A 24,768-nucleotide genomic window follows, 5' to 3' on the forward strand; every position below is an offset into this window, starting at 1 on the left:
GAAACCTTTTTTCAAAGTCACAGTTCTGAATGTTTAAAGTCTTCATTGCTAAGGTTAGAAATCTGTGTAATATAATTAAAGTTCACATAATTTCTTAGAGATTTTCAAGTGTTTATTTCAACCAATGATTACTATAACCAGCTAATTAACATGATTTAACCTGACAAGATTTCTTAGAGGATTTTTAGGATTTCATACAAACACACGTCCATAATATTTACTGCTAAGTCTAGCTAGCTAGCAAAACAAATATAACTAGCTAAAAGCTTTTTAAGGCACATTCCTATAATGTCATCATCTTCCCTGCTAACAGAAGCAGGCTAGTTAGTCCAAACAAACCTGAGTGTAACTAGTACAAACTAACCTGAGTGTAACTAGTACAAACTAACCTGAGTATGTTAGCTAGTACAAACTAACCTGAGTATGTTAGCTAGTACAAACTAACCTGAGTGTGTTAGCCAGTACAAACTAACCTGAGTATGTTAGCTAGTACAAACTAACCTGAGTGTGTTAGCTAGTACAAACTAACCTGAGTGTGTTAGCCAGTACAAACTAACCTGTGTGTTAGCAAGTACAAACAAACCTGAGTGTGATAACTAGTAAAAACAAAAACAAACAAACAAACAAAAAAATTTATATATATATATATATATATATATATATATATATATATATATATATATATATATATATATATATATAGTTAGTTAGTTTGTTTATGTTTTTACTATATATACACACACACACACACACACACACACACACACACACACACACACACATTTATTTATTCATTTATTTACAGTCCTAAACAGTCTTTGCCTCTAACGCTATCCAGCTAGTTAATGACAGGATCACTTCATCTGTTTTCTCTGATCCGTTAGCTACTGTATATGACTTGTTAAAACTGTTCCATTTACATTAGGCCACATAAATGCGTCTTGGCGAATGGGATATCAATCCGATCTTTCTGCTCCCGCCCAAAATACAAATGTATTTTACCTCATTTCTGGGGTAATTGAAATGGAACACGCTTTGGTGGATGCGGTTGCTACAAAAAATAGCATTTACTGTTTGCTGCATTTTTGCTGATATCAGCAGTGCATCAGCAAAAACATATTTGTTTCTGGCTTGATGCACGACTCGTGAGTCACCTGCGAGTGACGTTATTCCGTTTGGGAGGAGTATAGCACTGACGTATGTGGCTTGAACAAACACATTCATTTACACCTGTCCAGTTTCATCTGAAATGCGTCCCAGACCACCTACTGAAGTGGTTTGAACGATGGGATTTATATCCGTCTCGAAACCGTTTTGGAGGGCATTTACACCTGGTCTTTTTATGATCGGATAGCTATCCGATCACAGAAAACGTATGAAGTGACCAGGTGTAAAAACCCCCTTTAAAAAAAATCATATCAAGTTTGCAATCTTTACTGATTCACCGATCCTCTTGCTAATAGCTAGGATTTCTGAGAGGATTTTTAAATCACAATTTAAAATCTTTTCTGCTAACAACTAGCTTGGTCACAAACTAACCCGATAAGATTTCTGAGAAGATTTTGAAATCAAATTTATAAATATTTATTAAACGTTTACACTTAGATGTTTGAGATTGTACATGTGGAGAAAATAAAAATAAAAAAAGTGTAAAAAAAAATACATCCTATTTAAAATAGAATATAGCAGCAACAGGACTAAGGACTCATCATAGCAACTAGACAGAATATTTCACTGTTGTTAGCTTAGCTAGCTAGTTACTCGGGTAGACATACTGTTTAATACAACAGAACTTTTCTGATGGAAAACACCTTTGATTAGAAATGGTAGCATTATCAGAATGGAAAGGTGCTAGAACACACACACACACACACACACACACACACACACACACACACACACACACACACACACACACACACCCACCATGCTGAAGGAGCTCAATAAGTGAGTTTAAAAAGGCAGAGAGTGTGCTGATGGTAATCTAATGTGGCATTGACTTTCGCTCCTCGCTGCATCGATCCTCCCTTTAACTAGGTCCTCTTTAACCTACTGCAGCACAAACCCCACCACCACACACACACACACACACACACACACACACACACACACACACACACACACACACACACACACACACACACACACACATACACACAGACCTCTGCATGCATGCTACACACTCACACAGACAAACTCTGTGGAGTTTTGCCAAATATTAGTTTGCTGCAGTAGAAAGGGTACCTGATACCAACTGTAGGCTCTGTCAGAGGGGTTGATAAGCAGAGTGAAGATTTTGGCTTTGGGCAGCAGTGCAGAGGCTCGTTTGGGCGTCTCTTCCGAGGGGAAGTAACTAGCACTTTTCTCAAACAGGAAGTCCGTAGTAACATTCGATGGAACTGGGAAAAACTCCATGTACCTTTATGATGGTAAACACAAACACACACATACACACACACCACCAACTGTGTAAACCTTAATAGACACTGGTACAAAAATAAAAACTATCACATATGTATGAACCTGGATACACAGAGTGCATATAAATTAGCATAAAGCCAATCAAAAACAGATTAGTGATGACCTTAGAACAGGAGATTAAAGGAGCTGTTGGTCATTTTTGACCCCTCTGCTGCCTGTGAGGTGAAATGCCTCAAGCTTTACTGATTTCTGTCTTCAGCCTTAATTACTGTCATTGTTTCATGAGTTGCCTTTTTTATATATAAAAATATATATGTACATGTACATATATATATATATATATATATATATATATATATATATATATATATATATATATATATATATATATATATAAGAATTATCAGGGCCATGCAAGAATTAGCTGAAAATGGCAATAATTTCAGGGCCAGAAAATTTTAAGAAGAGTAATGAAATGAATAAACTAGCCAGATACACTGCTTGAAAATTGTTTTTTTTTTTCTTTCTTTACCAGTCAATTCCTTTGTGGTAGTTGTTGGTGTTGAAGAACTGCACCTCCTCGAAGGTCTTAGAGCTGGGGAAACTGCTGGAGATGGACGGATGCATTAGGAGGAAGAGGTAGAGTGCCGTGGTGCCTGCGAACGAGAGGAACGGTTCGCATAACGAGGACAGATGAGGCCCTGCACGGATAATGATAGTGTAATATGTTTAAGTGCGCTACATGGAGTCGACAGATAAAGCCAGAAGACGGAGAGAGAAGGAAACGGAGAATGGACTGAAATCAATACTCTATTTGCAGCATGGATTTTTCAGCCGTGGGTGTAAATGTGTGCGTCTGAATGTGCTGGGAAAGTCAGTATGGACGAATATGTATGTATTGCACAGATGTATGTATGTGCCTGTGAAAGAGACAGGATATGATAGTGTGTGTGTGTGTGTGTGTGTGTGTGTGTGTGTGTGTGTGTGTGTGTGTGTGTGTGTGTGTGTGTGTGTAGGAGGGAGCGAGCGTGGTATCTGTGAGTATCTGTTTGTGCGTGTCAGAATGAGAGTGGGTGAGCAAGTGTTTCGTAAGTTTGTGCTGGTGCGGAAGTGGAGAGAGCTCAAAGCACAAACTGTCTAACTACGCTGGTGTCCTGACACCAATCAAACTCCTTTAGCTAGACAACACAACACAACACAGCGCAAGAACGAGCGATCGCTCTTTGTCTTCGGCTCCCTTTCTGTCTTATTTCCCCTCTTCCTCTCTCTCTCTCTCTCTCTTTCTTTCTCTCTCTCTCTCTCTCTTTCTCTCTCTGATTCTCCATCTCTCCCCAAGTGAGTCTGGGTTGTTCTCCTTCAGTGCGTCTAATGTCTCTGGCTGCACTTTCATCTGTGCTGTACAAGGTGAGATGTGACAGGAGGGATCAAGGTGAACAACAGCTCACACCTTCACATGCTCACAAAAAACACAAACACACACACACAGTGCCTTGAAGCCTTGTGCTAGAAAAGATGCTTTTTTTCTTTTTTTGCAAATTGTGTGAACTGAGGGTGCAATTGAGCAGATCACAATGGGCATATAGACAATAAAGACACATCATAGCACTTTAACGTGGAATTAAAAGACGACAGCTTTTTATGCACCGCACGCAAATTGCTGGTATTGAAAACGAGCATGAGATAAAGCCCAGCAGGACAAAAACAACATTCAAACAGATGGTTGATTCTCACTGTTAAATTAGGCTAGCTAGTCAATGTGAGCATTTTATCATTGTACACAACATTAGATGAGTAATATGAAAGATACAGTAGAACTCATCCAAATAAAAAATCTACAACACTGTGGGAATGTAAAAGTGACAGTGGTGCAGAGCCACGATCTCTAATTATGTCCATATTTTGTCCCTCCATTGACAGCAAATCCATGGCTAAATCCGACTGTCCTCCCTCTGACATTGCAGAAGTAATTTCTGTTTTTGAGCCATGCCGCTGCTGGAATCTTGATTTTTGATTGGTCAGAAGGGATCGATTAATTGTCCATAAAAGCACACTGCAAAATAAATCACAGGTTTATATGACCGCGCTCGATCTAATAAGTCTATGTTTCTGTCTGTGGCTTATACAGGCAGACACTCAACATAAAAAGATTTGAAAAAATACCTGTGATTGTTGATATGTTTTATGATACATTTTCTATTGAGATTCCTTCCAAAAAGGCTAAATAAATGTCTTCAGCATGGAGGAGTCTGTAGGTTTACGATAATATGACAAGCTGAAAATTTTTAACTTCATGACAGTTTAAAAAGGTATGCTGATTATGGAATGCTACCCTGTTTATTGCTAGTTATATCAAGTAATAATAGTAAATAACTGGTTTCCAGTATTACGTGTAAATATAAATTATTTTAAAAAGGTATGATGCTCTTTAATTCATTACACTTTTAAATTGCTGCCAATTTGCTGCTATACCACATTTCCCTAAACTCAATTTATCAACAAAAATCTAACAAATGTCAGTATTGTATATGTGATTAAGTGCAAAATGAAGTATAGCTGCATCCAGAGCAGCAGAGATTGACACCTCGTGGTTTTTCAGATATCTTTGAGTGACGTTTTTGTCAATAAATGGAAATCAAAGCATTACTAAATGATTCTATCACCACTAGGCTTGAAAAAACCTTTTCACAGCTCTATGCTAGATGACAAAAAAATTCCGGTCATGTATTTAATTTCAATTTCAGACTTTCCCTATAATGCAGAGTCCAGAACTTCTACGATACAATGGTATAATTACCAGTTTTCTGAGGTCCAACCACCATAAACTTGGGGAGCCTGTCACAGGTCTTCTCTTTAGACCAGATATCCTTGTGTCTCTTGTCATCACATGGGTTCTGCACACACACACAAACACACACACACACACACACACACACACACACACACACACACACACACACACACACACACACACACACACACACACACACTATCAATCAATACCACCAATACACACCATATGTCTATTACAGATAGCAGGTAATCTTTAGGGACAGGTGGATATGCTGGACAGTGTGGCATTAGATATAACCATAACTCAAAGAGTTGTTAACTAACTAATTAACTATCTAAATGATAAATAAATATAAATACACATATCTAGTAGATATTTTGGAGTTTTTATATCAACCTCAATGATACTGTAACAAAATAACCTTAAAAACCTCAACCTATTTTAGAAGGAATCGATGCAACAAATTAGGCCTCTCGAACAATTTATTACACGCATGCACACACACACACACACACACACACACACACACACAAACACACAAATCTCTCTCGCATGTTCTCACACATAAGCACAAACCTGCCAGAGTGGGTTTCTCTGCTCAGGGAATAGGGTAAAGTAGTGGTGTGCGAGCTGCAGAGGTGGGAGTGTGTGCAGTCTCAGATTGGTCCAGCACTTCAGGAAGTTGGCCAGGTTCACAAAAGTGTACAGACCCAATCGATCGTTCCCATAGTTAGACAGATGAGTCATGAAGATACTGATCTGCAGAACAGGAGGCAGAGTGTGAGTAGATATTTGGCATTCTTATACAGAGTATGCTTAGTATATTTTGCAAATGTCAATATAAAATATTCTTGAGGTATTTTAACCAACTGCATAGATATTTTAACCAACTGTGTAGATATGGTTACAGTATGTGTGGTTGTAAAGGTATTTAAATTTGGGAATGTCGTATGGAAATAATGGGGGTCGTGGATGTGTGTGTGGTTGTGGGGGGTAATAAAATAATATAATGGTTGTGCCTGTAGATGGCAGTAATACAGTGTCTTGCATTAGGAATACCCTACATGCATTAGGAAATAGATAGGGATCATCTGGGATAAAGATGGTGTGCATATGACAAATTTGGAACAAGGAAAGGTTCAGGGTACAGACAGAAATCATTACATTTGAGACAGTGCAGAAAGCATGTATTTGACCATGCTTGTATTTGGTCAGGCTGCATGTTGGAAGGTAAAAGGGTGTAGAGAATAGAGTACATTTGGATTAAAGAATGTTTACAGGTGGCGTAGCTCAGACAGCATGGGAAGAGATATATTTATATACAGTGTATATTTGGTGTAGGAGTAGACTAGATTGAAAGATTTATGTCAGACTGGGATTCATTTGGAGGGCAAGGTTAGATTTGGTGAAGCAAGGGTTTAGGGATTCAGGAGGTGGGAATAGATTTGAAGAAGGATGAACGACAATAAATGAGGGCTAAACTACATTTGGTAAGGGATAGCCTCCTTTTGGGGAAAGTCTAACTACATTTGAGGAGAGTTATGGTACATTTGCAAATGCTAGCTTACCTTTCAGGGAATTTGTTTCATGGAAAATATAACCCAAAAGCTACATTTTCTGAGGGTTATAGTAATATTGAGGGCTTTAGGCTATACTTGGCAAGGGTTGAGTTAAATTTGAGGGCAGTTAGACTCTATTTGATGATTATTAGGCTACATCTATGGGGTTTAGACTACATTCAAGGAGGATTAGTCTAAATTTGATGAGGGTTGATGAGCACCAGACACCTGATGAGCACCAGACAATCATGATTTTTTGGCCACATTTGGCACAGGTTAGGCTACAATGGTAGAATGTTAGACTATATTTAAGAATTGTTAGACAATGGTTGTGGAGGGTTAAAATACTTTTGGACAAGGTTAGAGTATAATCTGGGAGGGTGTAAGGAACACCATAGGTGATGAGGGTTAGGCTACATTTGCTAAGGGTTAAGGTTTATTTGGTGTGGGTTTGACTACATTTAGCAAAGGTTAGCATGCATTTGGAGATGGCTATATTACATTTCATTAGGGATAGTCTGCAAGGGTTAGGTTACATTTGCTGAAGGTTAAGCTACAATTGGGGAAAGTTCTTCAGTCATCCCTCTGGGGCACCCTATAAAGGTTCTGTGTAGAAACATACAATTAAATGTTTCTCCACCAGTAAGGTTTCCAAATAAAACCATTTTATGATGCTAAGAAACCTGTTATATAAAGTATAAAGATTCAGTGGATATTTTTGGGTTATAAGCTTCTATAAATGGGTTCATTTTATTAGCAAGCAGCTTGCCAGTGGATGTTAGCAAAAAGATGCACAATCCATCTGAACAAGAGAGTGGAGGCCTGGGTTAAGTGGGCGAGCTGATGCCTAAAAAAACCCAGCATCTCCTGTGGGTGGGAATATTTTGGTCTCAGGAAACCTGACGTTCATTAAAAGCAGGTACTCTGTAAGACACCTTGAATACTGGTGCTAAACTCAGGAGGCAGCATCATAAACATCAGAAACGTCTATAAACATATGAAGCAGCATCACAGACATCTCTGTGATGAGTGCCTGGTTAAAATATTCACATGTTGGCAGAGCCTGGGATTATGAACGCTTGATGTTAAGATAAGAGAGAGATAGAGTACATTTTAGATGTGTTCCGTGTATCAGAGAGAACACAGAAAACTGTAGAGATGGCCTTTGCAGAGAAATGGGCAACATTTGGAAATTGTAGAGATTTTTGTTATTGATTGGTATTTGATTTTTGGTATTTGATTGGTATTAAAATGTTACAAGATACAATACATTTGATGTCTTGCTTATGTTGGTTATAGTTATATATTTGGATTTGGGATGGGGATCAACTGTAAGAGTCGTTTCTCACATTCCTGCCATACTTACATTTGAGCAGAGAAATCACAAATGCAATCCTCTTTATTAAAATCTTCTATAAAGCAATTAATGACGTGAAGCTAGCAGCAGGACTTTCCGGTGGGCACAACAGACTCTATTTAGCACCCTGGAGATTGGCTTTTGTATGTAAGCACTCAAGCCATAGAAACGCATGCGTCATAAACTAGCCAGCGAGAGTTGAGTGCACCCTTGTTGGAATGCTTTAATTATATCCTGGTAAAAAGCCTTGAATAACCCTCACAGGTTCCATAGATGTATGTTCAAGGATACAGTCTTTTAATGCTCAGCAAGAATGTGGTCATTTGCTCAGATTGTCTTAGTGCCAAGTTATGGGCAGCGGCAAACCCCCTCAAGAGAACGTTCAATCACCAGAAGCCCTCATCTTAGCACAGTGTGGTATGATGTAAAACCGAAAGGAAGTGCTCCCTCAGCGCTTGACTTCGCTATAATTTCAATGCGGACCACAGGGGGACGTTCACTCGCTCTCAGGGCTTTTATGATCACGATCGATACCGTTACCAAGGGGGCCTCTATCCTAGAGTCTGCACTGACATTAACAAAGTCTGGTCAATAACGTTACAGGATGTTAAACTTTGCTTTCAGAATGCATTAGATCTTAGGAGAGGAGAAGAGAGGAGAAGAGAAGAGAAGATTCAAGTTAAGTCGAGTCGAGTCTCCATGCTTGGCTGGTTTAGTAGGTTGTGAAAGTAGAGACGTCAAAAGGGAATAAGTGGCCTAGTTTAATTTCCAGCCACCAGCCAGTACAAGAAGCCACTTCATTTACTGCAAAAGTATAAACCACCATGACTCTCTTTACAATACAACACACACACTGCAATAAAATTTTATGCAGGTTTAGCTTGCGCAAATCACTTACACTTTGCCTCTTTTATTGTACCAGGTCTATGTTTATGCATGTGAATAAACTGTAAGATGTAGCAGTGTGGAAACGGGCAAACAAATCAAATTTCCACACCCCCAAACCACACCTATGACAGGATTGACAGGTACTTCAACACAAACCCCTCGTTGTTCTGGTTGTATTTTGGTGATCCACATCATTTTTTTTTCTCCTGGGGAGAGTCTAAAAGAAGAATCTGAGAAGAATGTCAGCAAGTATAACTCAGCATATGCTTCACGATGTTGAATTCTGCAATCTGATCAGAAGGTGTTAAGTCATAAGGTGTGTAATATTACTGCACTTGTACTAACACATTGTCGTTTCTGTAGTAACAGCAGACTCACATAATCCAAGTCAAATAATAAACTGATAAAAATGTTGCCATTTAATATAGAATTCATTAGATAGAACTGCTGTTTTGAGTCTTCAGGATAGAGGAACTGACTGTGGGTTTCTTTGGTTTGGTCTTTGGTCTGTAACATGGTCAGTTTTCGTAAATAAAAGTCTTCAGTTCTGACTTTCTTAAGAACAAGCCATTAACATTACGGAAGAAAAGGAGACATTAGTGAGGGAATAACAGTTTACAGCTGCTATAACAGAAACTGACAACAGGAACGTAACTATAAATGGTTAAAAAACAAATGAATAAATTAAGCCATGGTGTTTTATTGCTTACATGCTGTCAGAATAGTCACATATGTATTACACGCTCTCAGTTATTATGGTCCTTTTTTGACACAAACCTTCACTTCAATTACACTTCACTATAGTTTTTGTCAGTTCCTATGGAGTCAGGTTGACAAAATGACGCCAGTTTGATTGACCGATGGGTTGCCTAGCAACCATGAACAGGGACGATACAATGAGGTGAGTTTAATAGATAGATAAAGTTGCACGTTACACACAACAAGCACAGAAGTAAATTTTGTTGTAGACATGCCCACATACACACACACACACACACACACACACACACACACACACACACACACACACACACACACACACACACACACACACACACACACACACACAAACACACCACTGTTATTAAAAAGATGTCAGCTAGAACAAAGTATCAGCTGTAAACTGCCAAATGCAGCCATAAACTCTAAAACAGCATTTTCTTGACCAATAAGATTTTTTTTTATCTTCACTATAAAGAGTTTGATCGAGAAATGATTTATACATTGCTTCCAGCAATCAATAACACACACACACAAGCACGCGCACACACACACACACACACACACACACACACACACACACACACACACACACACACACACACACACACACACACACACAGCCTGAAGTAGCATGATTATGGACAGTGGTAACAAATGAGCCTATCTGAACAAGAGAAAAAAGAAAATGAGAAACAGAGAGAGGGGGGGAGAATGATGGGGAGAGTGTGTGTGTATGAGAGAATCTTAGGTCCAAATGCATCTATCCTGTCTGGCTCAAATACACAAGAGAGTGCCAGTACAAGCCTCTGTTTTTATAGCTAAATTTGGACCAGCTATTACACACACACACACACACACACACACACACACACACACACACACACACACACACACACACACACACACACACACACACACTCCTATGGGCCAAACAGATGTTCTTTCTGGAGGAGGTTCAGAGCCTGGCTTAAATCACTCACCTGGCATAAAAATTTAACCAGACACTCGCACACACACACACACACACACACACACACACACACACACACACACACACACACACACACACACACACACACACACACACACAGAAAGAATAAGAGGGACACGTCAGAGACCCTCCATTAGTGCATTTGATTGTTCTCCTATTACATAAGAGCTAGGTTTATACAAGCTAATACACACACACAAACAAACACACGCACACAAACACACACACACAACTGTGCATTCCCTAGCTGCAAAGGTTGCGTAAGCATCCTGAACTTCGCAACAAACTCATCTCCATCTAGCAAACACAAAGACACACAGACACACTAAAAACATCAGTGTTCAATTAGCTCCCACAGAGATTCAATTAAACTCAGTAGGAGTTCATTCAGCACTGGTGCGTTATCGAGCGTCACACTCTGATACACACAACTCGAATACAATGAGTGATGTGCACCAACTCTTCATCTTTTTTCACCCTTTGAGAGCATTGAGTCTCGGAAAAAAATGCTCCAAAAATTCAAACTGCTTCTTTTCCAGAGCCTTCTGGATCGTCAGCGAGATGCCGCTGTTCATTAAAAAGTGCACTAAATAAACACCGGATTTCAAATAATTTTCATCCAGTGCTCGGTGCAGTCTCTTCCTCTTCACTCCTCCTCATGTATCACTCTGGCTCTCAGACAAACAAACAAACATTTCATTTTGCAACAGCTTCACGCTCCAGGAGGAAACTTTGTCCTTTAGCATGAAATTCATATTTTCTGTAAACTCATAGCAGGTTAACACAACTTCTCAATTTCTCAATCATCTGACACCAATTCTGACCACTTCTCAATTTCTATTAGTTCCACCCTTTTTTTTTTTTTTGATTGCCCTTCCCTCATCGTTCACCTCAACCTGATTCGATTTTCCTCTCAGGATCTCATTCTCACTTCTCTGTTCATCCCTAGATATCAACGGTAAATGTCAGGAGCTTTGCCGCCACCGCTGCTCTAATGAAACAGTTATTTTTATGATAGTATAAAATCACTGTGTGTTATTTCACTTACAACACATGTGGCTTTTAGTGTAATGTTATAGAACATCCATGAGAAAAGTGATCTCTTCAGCTCTCAGTCTTTTTCCCCTCTCTTAAGACAAAAGTTAAAGACAAAGTCTGTGTACATTGTTTGCTCATTTGTTAAGACTAGCTTTGCTGTTGTTGTTATGACTAGCTTTGTAGTTTTTGTTTTTATTGCTAGCTTTGTTGTCATTGTTATGAGTAGCTTTGTTATCGTTGTTTTTATGACTAGATTTGTAGTTTTTGTTTTTATGACTAATTTTGTTGTTTTTATGACTAGATGTTTTGTCGTTATTAGTTGCTGTGTTGTCTTTGTTATGACTAGCTTTGTTGTTGTTGTTTTTATGACTACCTCTTTTTTGTTATGACTAGCTTTGTTGTATGCAGGGCTGCCAACTTTTGAGTTCTACTTAAAGTGAGATTTTGAGGGGTGGGGTTTTGGTTATGGGGAGGGGCTTATGGAGGGGCGTGGCTTGCTGTGGAAAAAAATACAAAAACAAAATCCTTACATTAGCAGAAGTGTATAAAGTATATCTTGATTGTCAAAGTATTTGGGATCTGTACAGAATTTCTTGGGAGATTTACATTGCATTCAATTTTCACAAACATTTTACATAAATACCATTAACATGTGATTAACATGTTCACAGATTAACATATGCTCTATTGTAAGTGCTGGTGGCTAATTTGGCAACCTTATTAATCGTTGATTGGGATGTTGTTGACTTGACATTCTGTTCTTAGAAAACAATAATTAACATTAACTACTAGGCATGTCCAGATATTTGTCATCTGGAAATGCTTTTGTACTGTTTCCCGAATCAATAACTCCTGAGCTAAACGCTCTTTTTACACAAATAACACCTCTTTTCTATCATAGTAATGTAGAGAGGCAGCTACAACCCAATTTTCCTCAAAATCAGCTTTTCTCCATGCTGGACAAAATACACAAGTCTCTATGTGCAGACGACTGAGAAACAATTCTAAGGGACCATCTGCAAAGTGCAAAACCCGAAAAGCGAATTCTAAAAAAACAGTCACTGTAATACACTGTACTGTCACCAAATTCAGATCACCGGATGATGTCCTGATAGTTATACTACAACACTTACTTGGGGGAAATGACTTTTTTGTATAATTTTTATGATTTTTCATAAATAAAAAATCAATATCTTCACTGTAATACACTGTAACTATCAGGACATCAGTTATGTGTGAGCTGAATTTGATGACAATACAGTGTATTACAGTGAAGTTATTTTTTTTTTCATATTTTCTTTTAAAAAATCATAAAAATTAAACAAAAAGACATTTCCCCCAAGTAAGTGTTGTAGTATAATGATCAGGACATCAGTGATGTGTGAGCTGGTGACAGTACAGTGTATTAAAGTGAAGTGATGAATTTTTTTTTTTGTATTCGCTTTGCGGGTTTTGCACTTTGCAGACGGTCCCTTGGAATCTGTCTCTTAGGTGTTCGCACATAGAGACTTATGTATTTTGTCCAACATGGAGGAAATATGAATTTGAGGAAAAATAGCTTGTAGCTGCCTCTCTACATTACTACGATAGAAAAGAGGTGTTATTTGTGTAATAAAAACGTTTAGCTCAGACGTTATTGACTCGGGAACCTCAAATCTGTGAATATGCGGCCAACTTTAGTCTAAACTGGACGGAGACACTCTGCGCGTTGCTTTGTGAGATCATGCGGTGCGATTTTTTTATCCTCACTGCTGCATGAGTCTGCGTGAGAATATGGGGGTGTGGTGTGAGAGCGTGAGATTTGGGTCAATTGCGCGAGTCTCACCCTGAATGCGTGAGAGTTGGCAGCCTTGATTTATGACTAGCTGTGTTGCTGTTGTTATGACTAGCTGTGGTGGCATTGTTTTTATGACTAGCTTTACTGTTGTTTTTCATGACTAGATTTGTTGTCATTGTTATGAGTAACTTTGTTGTTTTTGTTTTCATGACTAGCTTTGTTGTTTTTATTATTAGCTTTGTTGTTGTTATTTTTATGACAATCTGTGTTGCTGTTGTTATGATGAGTTGAGTTGCTGCTGTCATGACTTTGTTGTCGGTTATGACTAGATTTGTTGTCAATGTTATGACTAATTTTGTTGTATTTGTAATGACTAGCTCGGTTGTTATAACTAGCTTGTTTGTTGTTATGATTAGGCTTGTTGTTATTGTTGTAGGTAGAATTCTGTAAGTGTTGTATGTAGATTATAAGAAATGTTTGTATTTTACATCATTGTGCCTTCTTGTAAAATGTATTACTCTATCAATTGTAACTCTCTCACAGTGTATCACACACACACACACACACACACACACACACACACACACACACACACACACACACACACACACACACACACACACACACACGGTAGACCTCAATAATGAATGACCAATAAATTGAGTTTGCCTTGGAGCCCAGAGGGTGTTCAGAACAGAGCTGCTCTACCAGGAGTTTTACGAACACTTTTCTCTTTCAACAGCAGACCGATGTTCCATTACTGCATTAATGTTCTGCCTTTTATTGTATGAATTATTGACAATTTATCGATATGTCAATTTATAGCTGCTGTAAAAGTACACTAAATTGATCTGCACTCGACCAAAGAAAATGAGTTATAAAAGAGGACAGGAGGCAGAAGGAGAACATTGAAGGTCAGGTTCTTTTCATTCCTGAAAGAATAAACATTTAGTATAGAGAAAAAAGAATACAGAGCATGTATGTAAGTTAGCACTTCTGTAAGCATAACTCTGTAAATTTACCTGTAAATGTTGGAGAGAAGTGGAAAAGACAATAGAGAAAAAGAGTAAGGACAAGACAATGGCAGACATAAATGTCAAGATTGAGTACAATAAGAAAGCAGCACACACAGGTACATATCATTATCGCAGTCAGTTATCATCTCCCCCACTGTTAACACCACCATCATCATCATTACCACCATCACCACCATCATCATTACCATCATTACCATTACCACCAAAAATCCCCATTATCATCATCCTCACCCACACCACCACCATTGTCATCACCACCATCGTCATCACCACCATTATAATCATCACCACCACCATCATCATAACCATCATCATCATCATTATCATCATCATCACCAACACCACCGCAATCATCATAATCACCACTACCATCACCACTACCATCACCACTACTATCACCACCATCATTACAATCACCACCACCATCATAACCATCGTCATCATCACCAGCAGCATCATCATCATCATCACCATCATCATCATCGACACCACCGTCATCACCACCACTATCGCCATCGACAACACCACCACCATCGTTTTCATCTCCACTATGGTCATCACCACCACTGTCAGAATCATCATCATCACAAAGTCAGCATCATTATCATCATCAACAACATCATCATCACGATCATTGGCATTATAATTATCACCAACACCAAAGAATATTTGACTTCTTTATCTGTCTCTCTCTAGTTGTCTTTTTGTTTTTCCAACACTTGTTGTCTATTTGTCTGTCTGCCTGACAGCCTGTCTGTCTATCTGTCCCTACCTCTCTCTGCAGCTTGTTATACTTTGTTAGACTAATGTTTGACTCAGAGGATGTCCAGCCTGAGGGAGAAGACTGGTATTGACTGGCTGGCTGCCTAACATGGAAGCTAATCAGTGAGCGATTGCTAATGTGCTGGTGGGTGGAGTGTGACCTGTGATACCCCACCAATGAGACTCCCAATAGCAGAGCTAATTAATCTAAATAAATCAAAGTCGAGTCTAGTAAAAATAAGCCTCTTTACAACACACAAATTGGAAACAACAAGCTTGAACAAATACGTAATTGTTTACTGAATTATCAAATTCTGCATAATTCATTTGTTATTTATACGTATAACGAAAAAGAATTAAGATTTTATGGTTTAAATAATGGTTTCAATTCTTAGTATTGTGTTGATGGCATTTGGGAAATTGGGTTTTCTAGCATTTGTAATCTTTAATTTTTGTTTACAGAATCCTGGTGCAAAAAGTTTTACTCTGAATAAAAGAAATATATTTTTAGTTCAATGTCGCAGTTACTCCTATGCACCAAGTATGCAAGAAATCAATCAATTTGGTAAATTAAAAAAAAAGGGGGGCTCCATGGAGTTTTCAGTAACACTTCATCTCCGACACAAAAGGCTAATTGTTGAGTCGAATCACACGCATGCTGTGTACAACAGCCACCATTAAGAGCGACAGATTGACAACAAGCCCTCAACCTTATCGACTCACACTCCTTGTGGAGCGAAACACACTCAAAAGAAGATTTATTAGAGCAAATGCTGAAACAATAGCAGTGTTTGTTAGTAAAGATTAATATGACTAAAACAACGACAGTAATGATAACATGTAACAGTCAGAGAGCAAGATAAAGTAATATATCCGAAATGAAGGTGCTGGATCAAGTGCTGGATCAAGTGCTATTTTATTACCTTAATATTAATAATAGTGTTTGGAAGCCATTTACTTCAAAACTTGAAGTATTCATGTATATATGAATACTGACAGTTTTTCCACTGAATAATAGTTTATCGCCATCTTGTCCTTTATATACCATCATACATTTATAGAGCATCATTTAAAAGGTGGCATTTCATTTTCAATCTCTGAACCGTTCCAGGTTTAAAGTCGTGTGCATGTTTTTAAGACTCTTCTTCCAGACGCTGTTGAAAAACATCTTCGACTCGAAATGTGAACATCTGTCAAGCGTGCATACGGCTGCATCATCGCTACAGAATAGTCACTGTTAAATAGAGAAAGAAGTTCATATAGGCTGGAATGTATTATATTCGCTCGCTCTGAGATCCTAATGGAATGCTTTATTAACACAGCGGGAGCACTTTAAGCCATTAAGCCTATAGATAAAAGACTCATGGACAGCGCTAGGAGTAAATGTATACCATAAATATGTGGGAAATAAAATGTCCAATTAGAGCGATAGAGAGATTTTGGCCGTTGGTTTTCCTCAAGTTATAAAAGATGGAACGGTTAACAGTTAAATATAGGGAGGGTGTGAAATATCCTTTCTGCCTTTCTTTCTTATTATTACTTTACATTCCTCCAAACTTGCTCTCTCTCTCTCTCTCTCTCTCTCTCTCTCTCTCTCTCTCTCTCTCTCTCTCTCTCTCTCTCTCTCTCTCTCTCTCTCTCTCTCTCTCTCTCTTTAGCACTGAGCTCATATTAACTGCAACCAAATGGCCGGTTAATAATCTGACTAATAGATCAATTATACAGCAGTTAGTTCCAGTCCACTAATCTGACTGGTCGAACAGCATTCCCAAGAGTGCTTATATCAATAGTTAGTAAAACCGCACTGGGACGTTTCACTCTTTCCACTCATCTCCAGGTGAAACAGTTACATCATCAGCTCCTGGTTTGTTGTGTCCATGTTGATCACTGAATGTCTTTGTCATGTCTCACTCCACAGTGGTGGTTAATATGAAGCTCCTATGAAACTAGACACTCAGGACTTTAATGATTTGTAGTGTTTCATCAGTATTTCTGTTTTTCCCTACAATACTGGGGTGATATATTCATAGAAAAAAACAGTTATTTTTTCTACACAAATGTTTGTATCTTCAAAGCACCACAAGTGCTTGTTCATAAGCAGCTCAAGTCTGAAGGCGTTAAGCTTCAACCACTAAATTTCTGTGTGAGGATATCAACAGAGAGAAAAACATACATCTTGCACTGAAAGCCGACAGAGTCCTGACACATTTTAGATCAGACTCACAGCCAGAAAATCACTCATTTGTTTAAACTAAAGATGATTAAAAATGTCCCCTAAGTAGATTGGACACCACCAGTGTACTGGTGTACAGGGTTAACTGGAATTTGTAAGCTATCGAGTGTGTGTGTGTGTGTGTGTGTGTGTGTGTGTGTGTGTGTGTGTGTGTGTGTGTGTGTGTGTGTGTGTGTGTGTGTGTGTGTGTGTGTGTGCATGTATGTGTCTGTGTGTGTTACACTTCTTTGAACGTTTGCATTCTGTCCAACACAGTGAGAGTGAAGAGCCAATCAGAGCGTCTTATAACTTATTTTTCTTCTTCTTAGATCTACAAACATAGAAATAGGACCTTTACTCTTAGTTGGCGATTACAGGAACCCAGGAGTCCACGTAGAACACTTCTTGTTGTTATGGTAACACAGAGATTTGCTTCAAATCACATGCAACAAGCAAGTAAATGGAGAGTTTAGGGTGTGAGTAAACAGCTGGAAACCCAAAATAGACACACTTTTACAATCCATCTGAACAAACAACTTAATGTTATATACTGTGTGTTCTGTGCTCGCTCTCTCTCTCTCTCTCTCTCTCTCTCTCTCTCTCTCTCTCTCTCTCTCTCACACACACACACACACACACACACACACACACACACACACACACACACACACACACACACACACACACACACACACACACAGAGAGTGAGAGCTAGGCGCATGTTTTTAATGTTGCAGCTGATTCGAGCCCGCAGAGTCGCAGCAGGGAAGCCCAGGGATGCATGATGGGAGAAAAAGGGCATGCTGGGAAAATTAATCTATGAAAACACTGACATGCACCCCAGAGAGAGAACGAGAGAGAAAGAAGGAGCAAAGTGAGTGAAATGAAGACTGACAATGTGAGGGGATTGAGAGAGAGAGAGAGAGAGAGAGAGAGAGAGAGAGAGAGAGAGAGAGAGAGAGAGAGAGAGAGAGAGAGAGAGATGAGATGAGAGAGAGAAAGAGAGATGAGAGAGAAAGAGAGATGAGATGAGAGAGAGATGAGATGAGAGAGAGAGATAGAGAGAGAGATGATAAAGCAAGAGAGAGAGAGAAAGAGAGAGAGAGAGAGAGAGAGAGAGAGAGAGAGAGAGAGAGAGAGAGAGAGAGAGAGGAGAGCTCCCACAGTGATGATGTTTATTAATATTTGTAGATGTGTAATTTAATAAGAGACACACAGCTGCTTCTGGCACCAGCAGACTAAGCTAAGTTTAGCACTGGAGCCTGAGTGGCGCGGCAGGACATCGCCGAGAGGGGATGCAAGAAAAAAAAACATACTCCTTTATTCTTGTCTCTCACACTATTCACTCATCTCTACTTAGTGTCTCTTGTCTTGCCATGAGACAACAGCGGGAGTGATGACATGCTTATTTAGATAAGCCCAATGCATGCTGATACATTATGTTTCAACAACTAGCACAAACTGTTAGATAGCTGGACACTAAACAAAAAGAAAAGTTTTAAAAGCTTAATAAGAGTGTAGACACTGAATTGTACTGTATGTCAAACTCTCCTTTACCATGATGTTTCCTGCAGGAGTCTACACCTTGGGAGGAGTCTACAACTTGTGAGACCAACATGAAATGTTCTTGACGAGATGTTTATTCTTATATGTTTTCAAGGTGAATAAAATGCAAAACAGAGGATGATGAAAGAAAGAGTGTTTATAGCTGCTACAATATAAGTGATCTACAGTGTCGTGGTATCAACAGTAGCTTCAAGTCACTTTGGCCACCAGCTAAAATGCCAACCAATAACACACCAATGCCCTACCCAAGCCCCGCCCACCTTCTTCCAAATTCTAATCTGCTACAGTATGTAGCTGTGATGGTGTGTGAAGTCTTGTGTTTTCAATATTTTGTAGGTGTGTGTGTGTGTGTGTGTGTGTGTGTGTGTGTGTGTGTGTGTGTGTGTGTGTGTGTGTGTGTGTGCGAGAGAGAGAGAGAGAGAGAGAGAGAGAGAGAGAGAGAGAGAGAGAGAGAGACTCACAGGGTTCAGTAGGACAGTCATGAAAAGCTCTCCTCCTTTGATGCTCTTGTCCAGCTCTTTGGGACCTCCAGGATATTCCTTGTAGAAGATGGTGTGTGTGAATAAGCCACAGGTCTGACGTGGCAGCACCTACACACACACACACACACACACACACACACACACACACACACACACACACACACACACACACACACACACACAGAGATTTTTTTATAGCTGCTATACAGTAAGTATATATTGCCTCTGGCTTGCTCGTTAGAGATAAATATAAATTTAAATGATAAACTATTATAAATTCTTACATTTCAAGTTGCTTTTGAGACAATGTTCACTGTTAAAAGTGACATTCAAATAAAACTGATGTGAACTGAATTAACTGATAAGAAGAAACTGTGTCATTTTATCATGAATAAAAGATTACAATCCATGACATCAGAAGAATAAAGGCAGTGAAATATGATCAAGGTGGGGCTACAGTAATTCCATTTCCTGTAAGGCTGCACCACATTACACCACTATTTTTACTATCACTGATTGCGATCCTCCAACAGCACACCCCAGGAGTTGTGTGTACCTAATTAAATCAGTCTAACTATATTTTCCTCATTTTACTGTGCTGTGTGAAGAATCGGAGCTGAAAGTGCCTCGTTGAGCAAAAAAAAAAAAATCGAAAAACAATTCGGCGGGTGGGGGAAAAGGCAAATGCTGACAGGTTCCTTTTAAATGTTCTGCAGTGGAAGAGAGAAAGAGAGAGAGAGAGAGAGAGAGAGAGAGAGAGAGAGAGAGAGAGAGAGAGAGAGAGAGATAAAGGAGGAGAGAGAGAGTGAAGTGGGAAAGATAACACAGTAACTGTGCTGTTCATTCTAAGGCCTAGATTGCTCTGTGTGTGTGTGTGTGTGTGTGTGCGTGTGTGTGTGTGTGTGTGTGTGTGTGTGTGTGTGTGTTCCACTTGTTCGACAAAGTGAATATTTCATCTCAGACAGCTGCAGTGTATTGGTGAGTTGCTTTAACCTGTGTGTGTGTGTGTGTGTGTGTGTGTGTGTGTGTGTGTGTGTGTGTGTGTGTGTGTACGGTGATTACCTGCATATATTACACAAGCAGGCAGCTTCCTGTAAATGACTTAAGCAGCTCTACCTTTTAACCCGAACCAACCAACACCGCAAATTCCATCATTAGAACTTTCTAATGAAAAAAAATTTCACCAAACAAGTCAAATTAAAGTTGGATTTAGTTTATGACAAAACTGTAGTTTTAGACAAACAAAAAAGTTTTTTCAGGTTAATTTTACATGCTGTTAATGTAGAATCAGTGTAGAGTGTACAGTTAGGATAGAGTCAGAGTAGAGTTAGTGTAGAGTCAGAGTAGACAGTGTAGAGTCAGAGTAGAGTTAGTGTAGAGTCAGAGTAGAGTTAGTGTAGAGTCAGAGTAGACAGTGTAGAGTCAGAGTAGAGTTAGTGTAGAGTCAGAGTAGAGTTAGTGTAGAGTCAGAGTAGACAGTGTAGAGTCAGAGTAGAGTTAGTGTAGAGTCAGAGTAGACAGTGTAGAGTCAGAGTAGACAGTATAGAGTGAGAGTAGAGTTAGTGTAGAGTCGGAGTAGACATAGTGTTGAGTCAGAGTCAGTGTTGTAATGTAACAGAGTAAAAATACTTCGTTACAGTACTTAAGTAGAAATTTGACATATCTGTACTTTACTTCACTGTTTAAATTTATGTCAACTTTCACTTTTACTCCACTACATTTCCTAGATAAAATGTATACTTTTACTCCATTATATTTCCAATAAGGATCTTCGTTACTCGTTACTACAAAATAAAATCATAAGAAATGTGTGCGACTGCAATATGGGAGGTTCTGGCGAATCACTGCTCCTAGATTGCATTACGCTCCGCACGCTCTACGGAGAAGCACAGGCATGCGCAGCGAGCACGCGCATCAGAGCTGGAGGCATTTATCTATAACGGCGGCAACCAAAAGAAACCAAAAGCAGTGAAATGTCACTATTCTTATTACCAGAGTTTATAGCACAAACAAAATATTAATGCAATATCAATACTAAATAAAAATAACATTTATTGATTTGGTCTTGGCTTGTGAATATTTGTTTATTAATGACTGCATTCATTGGACACACTGTTTGTAGAGAATGCACACATACATGAACTGATTTGATTCAAGACTGGCATCATTACATCATGCATAAAATTTTGGTGTCCACTTTTGCCATTTTAAACAATACCATAACTTTTGGCTTACTATGTAGTCATATAATATATAACATAAAACTCTTCTTGTTTTAAAATCTCACTGAGGGCTAAAACCCCTAAAGATGAAACCCTAGAACCGCCCCTGCTCTTATGCCTACCGAAAATCACTGAAATTTTACTTTTTACTTTTACTTCAAATACTTAAGTACATTAAATATCAGAAAATTACTTTTGATACTTAAGTACAGTAAATATCAGATACTTTAAGACTTTTACTTGAGAAATATTGAGAAATGACTTTCACTTCTACCAAAGTCTTTTTCTAGTACGATACTTTGGTACTTTTACTCGAGTATTGCTTTTTAGTACTTTATACAACACTGGTCAGAGTACAGTGAGTGTGTTGTTAGTGTATATTTAGAGTAGAGTCAGTGTACAGTTAGTGTAGAGTCAGAGTAGACAGTATACATGTAGATTCAGAGTAGAGTTAGTGTACAGATGGGATAGAGTCAGAGAAGAGTTAGTGAACAGTTAGTGTAGAGTCAGAGTAGAGTTAGTGTAGAGTCAGAGTAGACATAGTGCAGAGTTGGAGTAGACAGAGTGTAGAGTCAGAATAGACATAGTGTAGAGTCAGAGTAGACATAGTGTAGAGTCAGAGTACAGTGAGTGTGCTGATAGTGTATATTCAGAGTAGAGTCAGAGTAGAGTTAGTGTAAAGTGAGAGTCGACAGTGTAGATGCAGAGTAGAGTTAGTGTACAGATGGGATAGAGTCAGAGTAGAGTTAGTGAACAGTTAGTGTAGAGTCAGAGTAGAGTTAGTGTAGAGTCAGAGTAGACATAGTGCAGAGTTGGAGTAGACAGAGTGTAGAGTCAGAATAGACATAGTGTAGAGTCAGAGTAGACATAGTGTAGAGTCAGAGTACAGTGAGTGTGCTGATAGTGTATATTCAGAGTAGAGTCAGAGTAGAGTTAGTGTAAAGTGAGAGTCGACAGTGTAGATGCAGAGTAGAGTTAGTGTACAGATGGGATAGAGTCAGAGTAGAGTTAGTGAACAGTTAGTATAGAGTCGGAGTAGAGTTAGTGTAGAGTCGGAGAAGACATAGTGTAGGGTCAGAGTTGATATAGTATAGTCAGAGTAGACATAGTATAGAGTCAGAGTAGAGTTAGTGTAGAGTCTGAGTAGACATAGTATAGAGTCAGAGTAGAGATAGTGTAGAGTTGGAGTAGACATAGTGTACAAATGGGATAGAGTCATAAAAGACTTAGTGAACAGTTAGTGTAGAGTCAGAATAGAGTTAGTGTAGAGACAGAGTAGACATAGTGTAGAGTCGGAGTAGACATAGTATAGAGTCAGAGTAGACAGTGTAGATCCAGAGTAGAGTTAGTGTACAGATGAGAAAGAATCAGAGTAGAGTTAGTGTACAGTTAGTGTAAAGTCAGAGTAGAGTTAGTGAACAGTTAGTGTACAGATGAGATAGAGTCAGAATAGAGATAGTGTACAGTTAGTATAAAGTCAGAGTAGAGTTAGTGAACAGTTAGTGTAGAGTTAGTGTATAGTCAGAGTAGAGTTAGTGTACAGTTAGTGTAGAGTTAGTGTATAGTCAGAGTAGAGTTAGTGTACAGTTAGTGTAGAGTTAGTGTATAGTCAGAGTAGAGTTAGTGTACAGTTAGTGTAGAGTTAGTGTATAGTCAGAGTAGAGTTAGTGTACAGTTAGTGTAGAGTTAGTGTATAGTCAGAGTAGAGTTAGTGTACAGTTAGTATAAAGTCAGAGTAGTCAGAAGATAATACAATATAGCAGTAGAGTCAGTGTAAAGGTAAAGTAGAGTCAGTGAAGAGCCAGACTAGAGTCAGTGTATTAGAGAAGCATCAGGGTAAATGTAGAAGATAAAAACGAGTTACTGAAACAGGTTTAGTCAGCAATAATAAAACAAAATGTAACTCATAATTCAGTGAATTGGTTTTACCTTTGAGACGTCTTTAGACATTCTGTCTCTCTCTCTCTCTCTCTCTCTCTCTCTCTCTCTCTCTCTCTCTCTCTCTCTCTCTCACACACACACACACACACACACACACACACACACACACACACACACACACACACACACACACACACACACACATACGTGCACAGAAAAAAAAGACCAGCACACACACCCCCTGTTCTACAGTGACACAGCCAGAATTATGAACAGTTGCAAAAAGACGTGGATCAGATTGGACAGATGGCCTTGATTTAATATTTTAATCTGCGCCACCTACCAAAATTCAATTCCGGTGCCACCACAGTAAATCCAGCAACCCACTGTCATACGGGCAAATTTACAGCCTTGAGTTTACCTGTTCCACCAACCCTCCCTTCTCCCTCCTCTTTCTCACTCCCTCTCCATCTCTCTTCATCTTGCAAAAGAGATGAAAAATGGTTCCTATCACAGTTCCGTGCCATGTGCCCCAGAGAAAAGTGCCACATCACTGTTTGCTGTTCTCAATTGGACTGGGATTAAGAACAAAAATATATTGTAGTGCTCTCGAATTCTCGACTCTGATTGGTCAGAAGCTTTCACTTCATTGTCTATAAGTGCGGCTCTCATATTAATGGCTAAAAAAAAATCAATCACATATTTAGTTTAATACCTTATTGTTTCTATGGTAACAACTTAGACTGGTGGATGTGGCACATAACCGAAGGCTAATAATAAACAAAACAAAGACAGCTCTTATTTATTAAGAAAAACATCTAATTAACATGGAGAATTTTTTTTAAGGCAGTCTCCAATGAATGAAGTGAAAGTCCGTTTAGATTTTAACACAACTTGACAGTATAAACTCCTGTTGTACCTTCGAAGGCACATTTCCCTTGCTTGTACTTTATGGAAAAAAAATAAATCGATCTTTATTTTTTATTAAACGGTCCAAAAGCGGTTCTTGGGGGGGAGGTCTGGGATTTGAGCATGGAACCTTCCAGTTGCTCGCAACAAAA

The 24,768-nt window shown here is 38.8% G+C and overlaps 1 protein-coding gene across 1 annotated transcript in view; it reads right to left on the bottom strand.

Moving 5' to 3' along the window:
• Positions 1–24,768, bottom strand: part of ndst3 (N-deacetylase/N-sulfotransferase (heparan glucosaminyl) 3) — a 67,458-nt gene that overhangs the window by 9,796 nt on the left and 32,894 nt on the right. The window contains exons 7-11 of the mRNA XM_047816165.1: positions 19,584–19,712; positions 5,789–5,971; positions 5,216–5,312; positions 2,954–3,077; positions 2,245–2,419 (exon numbers count right to left, since the gene is read on the bottom strand). Of these exons, the coding sequence (XP_047672121.1) occupies positions 2,245–2,419; positions 2,954–3,077; positions 5,216–5,312; positions 5,789–5,971; positions 19,584–19,712 (708 nt within the window). The remainder of the gene's footprint in view (positions 1–2,244; positions 2,420–2,953; positions 3,078–5,215; positions 5,313–5,788; positions 5,972–19,583; positions 19,713–24,768) is intronic.

This window comes from Tachysurus fulvidraco, chromosome 7 (assembly GCF_022655615.1).
Source record: "Tachysurus fulvidraco isolate hzauxx_2018 chromosome 7, HZAU_PFXX_2.0, whole genome shotgun sequence".
In the NCBI taxonomy this organism is placed as follows: domain Eukaryota; kingdom Metazoa; phylum Chordata; class Actinopteri; order Siluriformes; family Bagridae; genus Tachysurus; species Tachysurus fulvidraco.